We start from the raw sequence: 7,816 nt of genomic DNA, 5'->3' as shown, positions 1-7,816 counted from the left end.
TTTTCCCTCCATTCATTCTGTTTGTTCCCTGTTAGTTCTGTTTGTTCCCTGTTAGTTCCACTTGTTGCACATAGGTCCGCTTGTTGTGCATTAGTTCCATTCATTGCGCGCTTTGTTCCGCTTGTTCCGCTTGTTGCGTACCTTCCATATCAGTGCATTCCCAGTCCTAGTAGGGACCGGAACCCATCGGGTCGCTAGACAGAGTCTAGTCTTTGCTTTCCTCGCACTTACTTGAGGACCCGCTACCCAGTAGCAATCCTCTTGGGACAAGTATTAGTCTTGCACCCTTGTTAGACATCTGAATCACTACAGAGTCTATTTTCCTCACCCACAGTGTGATACTAATGGTCTTTGGTTAAAGCAATTGCCGATTGGTTGTTGGAGAAGAGGGTGATAGGTTTGGTGAATGGTTTGAAAAGCTGCCCAATGAATGAGTGTAGCCATAGCACCTCCTTGGTGGTGTGAGTTGCTGCAACATATTTGCTTTCAGTGGTTGACAGTGACACAATCTCTTGGCATTTCAATGACCATGACACGGCTCCTCTGTCTATCAGAAAAGTGTACCCCAAAACTGCTCATCTATCCTCTGCCATGCTTCCACCCACATCTGCATTGGTTGTGTTACATAAGATATCTATCAGTTGAACTCGTTGGCACCTCACTGTGTAGACATGCCGCCAAAACGCAGACAGTCCAAACGAGCTCACGCAGAATCACCTGTGGTCCTGCCATCCTCCGATGATGGTACTTCTTAAGGCTCTCTAACCCCTGCACCCTCACCAACAGTCAAATGCAAGCGACCTCGTACTGCCGCATCAAGTGCAACTTCAGAGGTGGCAGATTCTGCACCTTCAGAGATTGCCTTCACAGACAGAAAAGCAAGGTTCGAGAAACAGTTTGCTGTTGCTGACAACTCTGATAAAGACGTTCTTGGTGGGCATTTCAATATTCCACTTTTTCATATATTGACAATTTTTTCAGAAAAACAAATGACCAGGTGGTGATCCAATGTCTATCTTCACTTCAAGGCACCAGATATTTCTTGCGATGGTGATGAGGTCTCATATGTGTTTCAGTGTAAAAGGTGCATTGTCACAGGATACAGGCAGAAAGATGTATCCATATGGCTAATAATCCTAAAAGTCCGATACATCTTTAAGTCTAGTTATCCACTCTGGAATACATCCATTCTGTATGGTTATCAATCAGCCAGCCTACCGAACTTCTGAGAATGGCATACACGGCTCTGGGAAGGTGGCCGTCCATTGACGTCCATCCCCGGCGGTCATATTATTTTAGTGTTTGCGATCTTGCGATCTCCCCAGGTACCATATCACTATGTAGTTCTGAGATCAAGAATCACATCAATTTAACCTTCACAATCGCAGTCCAGAAATGCTATTATTCATCAGGTTGGTCCCTTGATATAATCACAAGGAGGTGCATCCAAAGAGACCCTTACGGCACACTCGGGCTTGGTTCAGTCTGGTTTTCTGTCATTATTTTCTAGACACTAAACCGAACACTAGCCTAAGTTCAGGTTCAGCTGTTGGCCAAACTCTGGGCTGAACGCCGCTGAACGTGTTCAGAAGGTCTGGTTCACGTTTGAACCGGGTTCAACCACAATCTCGAGGTGTTGCATTAACAATGCCCACCACAAACACCATGCGCAAACACCCAGTGCACATCAGCAACTGCTGACGTGGCTCAGATGAGTGCGGATGATGGACAACAGCAGGAGGAGCCTCAAGGGAAGCAGATGAGGAGGAGAACGAGGGAGAGAGACAAGCAGGAAGAAGGAAGAAGCTAGAAGGGATGGTGGACACACAATGATAGTGAGTACTCACTCACTCTGGTACTCGTCCCAGCACACCCCTGCAACACCAACCGAGAGACAATAACACCCACCGCCTCCAGCAACAACAATGCAATGCCCACTACACCATCCAGCCCAGCAAGAGGATTGACGGAGGTACGAGAGGGTGCAATGCGGGTGCAAGAGAAACTGGCGCTGACGAGCGGGTCACTGTGATCAAGGAGGGTTGTTGATTCCAATGGATGAGAGCAGGAGGAGGAAAGTCAAAGATGAGGAGGAGAACAAGGGAGCAGGAAGAAGCAAGAAGCAAGAAGCAAGAAGGGACAGTGGATGTGCAAGAGAAACCAGCTCTGATGAGCAACTCGTCAGGATAATGGTAGTGTACAGAACTTAGGGGTGATGTGGTCAGACACAGGTGTAAGCAGCTCAAACAACAAAATTACTCACAAACTGAGAGCAGGAGGTGGTGATAGCAAGGTGTAAGCAGCCTGAACGATGCATGAATGGAGAGCAGGAGGTGGGAGTGTAAATTCAAGCTTGTGAAACAAGAGACTTTGTGATCAGCACGTACTAGTAAAAGACCTATAAAAGTCCAATGATACATAAACCAAAAATGGTGTCCATGATCCTTGAGCTTTCTTGACAAAATTCCAAACTTCCTTACAAAACTACTGAACTTGAAGAGCTCGAGGAAGCAAAACAGACAGACATATATACTATCTTTCTTGCATCTATATGTTTTTTTGCTTTCATTTTCATTAGATACGTACCACTTAATGAAGAATTTGAGAATTTTGATCGAGTATATACAAAGTGCTGCGCATAATGTGAAATAAAAGCGGTGGGACTGGGGAAAAATTCTATTAATATTAAACATCATGTTCTATAGTAAAATGTATCGTATATGGTGCTAACTGAGCTCCTGCCATCACCACTAGAGAACTGCAGAGGGTGCCAGTGGTGGGTCGACGTGGCTAGGACATCAGGAAAATGTGGTAAGGCTATATAGCCACCCATAGCACTATAGACTGCTATACAGACTCCATAGCCCTATAGCTCATATAGCCAAGTGCCCAATTGTGCAGGCTTACTACACCAGTGTATAGTGCTATATAGCTCTATTAAAGTTGCTATAGCTGGGTGGAACATACCACAACTATTGTAGCTATTGTAGCTCTTATAGCTCAAAACACAAAGCAAAAATTTCTCTTAATAGCTGTTTGTTGCCATGATAGTGTTCTCAAAATTAAAAATTAAAAAAAGCGAAAATTCCAAATTATATTTCAACTGCTACAATACATGTAAACTAATAACTACAAAACAGGCAAAAATGCGAAAATTACAGGAGGAAGAGGCAAGAGAACTAGAAGGAAGAATCAGAGAGGAAAGAACTTACCAAATAGTGAAAATTGCGAAAATTCTTGAGGGAAGAGGAGGGAAGGGAGCTAGAAGGAGAGGATTAGACAGGAGGAAGTGAGAGTCAGAGAAAAGACTTGCCAAATGGTCAAAATGCGAAAATAGTTGGGGGGAGGAGGAGCAGGAGGGAAGAGAGCTAGAAGGAGAGGGTTAGAAAAAAGATTAGTCAAATAGTCAAAAATGCGAAAATTATGGAGGGAGACTTACCAGAGTTCAAAGCACCAGCACCAGTACCAGCACCAACAACATCAACACCAAGAGAAGGATAGAGAAGCAAGAAGAAGAGAAGAGAGGCAAAAACTCGAAAATTGTAAGAGAAATATGGAAGATAATCTAATGAGGGGGCAGTGGGGGGGAAGGAAAGAATGGGAAAAGACTTGTTGGTTGACCGCATTTTTGCTTACATAAGCAGTGCCAAACAAAGCCACAACACAAGACTTGGTGAATTTTCGAGTTTTTGCTTATTAGGACTAGGATTATGACAGTAAGAAAAAGACAATGAAATTGACTGTTAGCATTAGGATTTTGAATACACATAAGGTGAATTTTCGCATTTTTGCTTACATAAATAGGGGTACCTTAACACTTTTGAACCCTTCAATTCCAAGTATTTTCCTTATAACTCACTAAGATCTTGACCTATTGAAGTCATTAGACTATGGATAGACTTCCCTTGACAAGGACTACAACTTTGATTTAATCGAAAAAGGTTCCCACGGTCAAGTTGCTTTCTTGAACCCTTCGATTTCGAGTATTTTCCTTGTAACTCACTAGGATCTTAACTTATTGAAGTCATTAGACTATGGATAGACTTCCCTTGACAAGGACTACAACTTTGGTTTTCATCAAAAAAAGTTCCCACAGTCTACTGGGGTCTATAGTTGTTGAAATGTTTTACTTCTAAATACACTTACCAAACTTTATGGTAATATAGACTTTCATGATGTCTATACTGGTCTATAGCGCTGTGATAGCTTGCGATAGACTGTATAGAGCTGTGGTGTGCTATCGGGGCTATATAGAGGATGGTCCTCTATATAGAGATACAGTTTTTCCTGATGGAGCCCAGCGCAGGCGTTGTGCGAAGCCCAGACTCGGAACACAGAACCTATATCAACAAAACCATTGAAGAGTCATACATGCATTCTGTCAGCATCGAGCTTTAGATATAAGTGAAATGTGGGACTCACGAGTTACTGGTGTGTCAGGACACAAACTGCCTGATCTGAGACGCTGACTTGAAGCTTGAATGCTCATGAATTTGATTGTATTAGAATTTTCATTTTCACTTGAAATTTTTCAGTGTAGCCTCTGAACGTGTATATGAAAGGTCACCCAGCCTGAGAGCCCCATCCTGGAATGCTCTAATCTAGAAAGTTCTGGTCAGGTACATTCGAGCTTGACTGACATACCTCAGATCGAGATCATCAAAGAAGTCAATGGAAGCCCATCAGGAGGAACCGGACATTTGGGAGAATCGTCCATTTGAGGTATACGATCACCGCCAGTATGATTTGTAATCCCAGAATGCGTGATTTATAAGCAAAGGAAGCCGGCAATGCGATTCTCGTGTGGATATATCCTGGATACATCCCGTTGGATAGTGGATGACTACAGAAGAGTATGTATCGGACTTTTAGGACTATAGTCCACTTAGGATACATCTATATAACATCATCGGCTGGCATTGTAGCTAAATCTCCCATTACAATAATACTGACAGATTGTAGAAACCCTTCACAGACTGTGACCCAAGCCAGACATGATGACAGCACCAGTAACCTTATGCGCCATATCCGAATATGTGATCCCCATGTGGGTTCGGCAACTCTGACGTCCTTTGCACATGGCTCGACATATATGCCACACAAGTTTCGCGTGAGGCTTGCACTTTGGGTCTTGCATCAACATCAGTCATTCAGCATTATTGAGGATGAAGAGCTTATCAAAATATTCATGGACCTCAATGACAAGGTTGTGATGCCATCACGATACACTCTTTCAAATGACATCAAGGAGATTTTCGTCTTTAGTAAAAACTAGGTGTCTGGTATTCTGAAGGTAAGCGACGTCTTTTCGCTTTATGATCTATCTAATCGCTTTATATCTAGGCATATCCTGGGAAGCTTCATTTGTGCGTGAATGGGTGGATGTCTGTGGGCCCTCACCTGTATTTACCTTTAAGTTCCGGTTCTCATGGCTACAATATCGAGGACTCATCGGTTCATTGATAATGTACTTGCAGAAAATTACTGGGTGATTGTTTGGATCTAAAGCCTTTGCCAAACAACCACGTATTTAGCGTGACCCTCGAATTTCATTCACCCGAGTTAACTTCTGCCTCAGCCACAATATAGAAGGAACTGTCTTCCTTCTCTTTTGGTCTGACTAAGAGAGACTATACCTCAGTAGCAAACGGTGCTGCGGCATGCGGCATATACACAGAAATCTGGTATAAGTAGAAGCCAAACAATAAGTGGATGATCTCGGATATCATTGTAATTGAAGCAATATTTGAATCTCACGATAAAGCCTTGTAAATACAACATAAATGAGGGAATATCAGACTGCTCAACAAATGGGACCTAATTAAACTGTCATACCTTGCCGGTCAGGATGGTGAAAATTCATCACCATGTCGGGAGCTCTCATACGAATCTAGGTTAGATGACAAGCACTAATGGTGTTTTCCGGGATAAAGTCATGAATAATCTTGTAGTTCAAAACATAAAGAAGGGAACATTGTATTGTTCAACATGTAGGACCTAACTACGCTATTATAGCTTGCTGGCCACAATGGTGCAATATCGCAACAAGGTCGCGAACTCCTCATGGTAAACTAAATTTTCAGACATCCATAGCTATGTGCCGATAACTCAAATTTCTCACAGTATACATAACCATCTTTAGCAGGAGCAGAGTTATGTCCTCCTATAGTTCCCACAGCTACCATGTCAAGGACTCATCAGTTCTCTGATGGCAATTCCAGTAGTGAGGCTGCATGCTGGATGATTAGTTATGGAAGAAGTTGAAGGTATGAATTAGTTAGCATCTGATTGGATGTTGACTCAAGAGAGTTAGAATATATAAGGATTGATTGAGCTATCTAGACTTGGTGTAGTAGCGGTTCGCCCGGGTTAATTAATAGGTTGGGTCATGGGATAACGGGTTGTGGAAGAAGTCAGTGTATTCGGCGCACGTCTAACCAGGCATGCACATTGCATGCTGGCAAACAAAGGCGAGCAATCTGTGGACCTTGCTGCCGAGCAGCCTGTGATATGCAGAACACCAGTACTCACCAATCTGTCTTCAATGTTTCAACCATGCCAATTGATCAAGTTCGGCCCCCAATGATTGCATGATAAGTGATAAGCGCTTCCATTATTGCTTATGTGAATATCTTCTGCGTGTGGGCGCTTGTTGACCTTGCATCCCATCCACGTCCTCTTTCACCTAGAAACCTCTTTAGACTCAGTCTCAGTCATGAAGAAACGGCTTTCGCGATTGCTGGGCCCGCGAAGCCACTCAAACCCTCATTTGCCAGCGCAGAGTGGAGACAGCGAATTTGAGGTATTCAATATTGAGCTTATGTCTATTCGTTGTGTTTAATCATGACTTTCTAGGTCTCCTCTCTCCCCCCTTCAGGGGATGAATCTTGCACAAAACCTCCAGGGCCGGGGCGCAAGTTATTGGGCAAGGTGATCAACCGTTCCACTCGAAGCGCTCGACAATCTCCGATCCCTGAACCCACGCCTGCAAGTTCCGGGGCACAGGATCCCATACCCACTCAGACAACTCAGGTAGGTGCAATATCGACTCTGGGCATATCCTGTATCCGATCATCATTGCTTACTGTTGGGGCAGGATCATTCGACGCTCACCGTGGCACCCGCTCCCAAACAGGCTTCTGATGCCCGCCCTGCGAACGTAAGTTCCACTGTTGTAGATCAGACGCTCTTATCTATGTTTCGATAATGTACTAAGTTCCGTCATCAGGCCGAACAACTTGACCCGAAGTTTGTAGATGAAAAAATCGGTGATGCCTCCAAAAATATGGAAGGCATGAAAAATGTCCCAGGAATGGCCCAAAATATGGCCTCAGCATCCGACAACCTACAATCCATGTTGAGAGGTGATCCGTCAGAGCACCGAGCCGGTTCCAGATAAATATATCTAACTGTTCCAGTTCTATGTACCTTAGCTGCCAGTGTCACTGGACGTCATCCACCCTAGTTACTGACCATTTTCTCTTTTCTATTTAAGGATGGCTAGACGCTATACTCGCACCTCAGTCTTTCTACCATTGACTGAGGTGCGCATACCATTCATATTATACTATACATGATACTTACTAGCGGTCCTACAGACTCACGCTACCTTAGGTTAGTTTACACGAATAGAGTCTTTCTACCATTGACTGAGACTCACGCTACCTTAGTTCTCGCTCTTTAACAGGTTATGAGCCCTGACTAAAGGGTAGCGACATCTTCTCCTCGAAATCTCTCATTCTCTCGCCGATAACCACTCGGCTCTGACACTACCATGTCGTCTCCTGACTCCCTTCCCAAAACTGAACGATATCCG

The 7,816-nt window shown here is 43.8% G+C and overlaps 2 protein-coding genes across 2 annotated transcripts; one reads left to right on the top strand and one right to left on the bottom strand.

The window, feature by feature from the left end:
- Positions 1–3,129: 3,129 nt before the first annotated feature.
- On the bottom strand, positions 3,130–3,626 carry EDB91DRAFT_1259590 (uncharacterized protein; the record flags this gene model as incomplete). Its single annotated transcript, XM_041324391.1, has 4 exons — positions 3,130–3,179; positions 3,213–3,261; positions 3,310–3,368; positions 3,440–3,626. 4 exons carry the CDS (start codon positions 3,624–3,626, stop codon positions 3,130–3,132), a joined length of 345 nt encoding a protein of 114 aa, XP_041168240.1.
- Positions 3,627–6,715: 3,089 nt separating this feature from the next.
- On the top strand, positions 6,716–7,256 carry EDB91DRAFT_1090879 (uncharacterized protein; the record flags this gene model as incomplete). Its single annotated transcript, XM_041316655.1, is given in 4 exon segments — positions 6,716–6,802; positions 6,856–7,032; positions 7,097–7,159; positions 7,179–7,256. The coding sequence occupies 4 exon segments, from the start codon at positions 6,716–6,718 to the stop codon at positions 7,254–7,256; spliced, it is 405 nt and encodes a 134-aa protein (XP_041168239.1).
- Between the last annotated feature and the right edge of the window lie 560 nt (positions 7,257–7,816).

Source organism: Suillus paluster (genome assembly GCF_016628075.1).
Source record: "Suillus paluster strain FC165 chromosome Unknown EDB91scaffold_779, whole genome shotgun sequence".
NCBI lineage: Eukaryota > Fungi > Basidiomycota > Agaricomycetes > Boletales > Suillaceae > Suillus > Suillus paluster.
The sequence above is the reverse complement of the archived record's forward strand: the minus strand, read 5'-3'. Positions and strand labels throughout refer to the sequence as shown.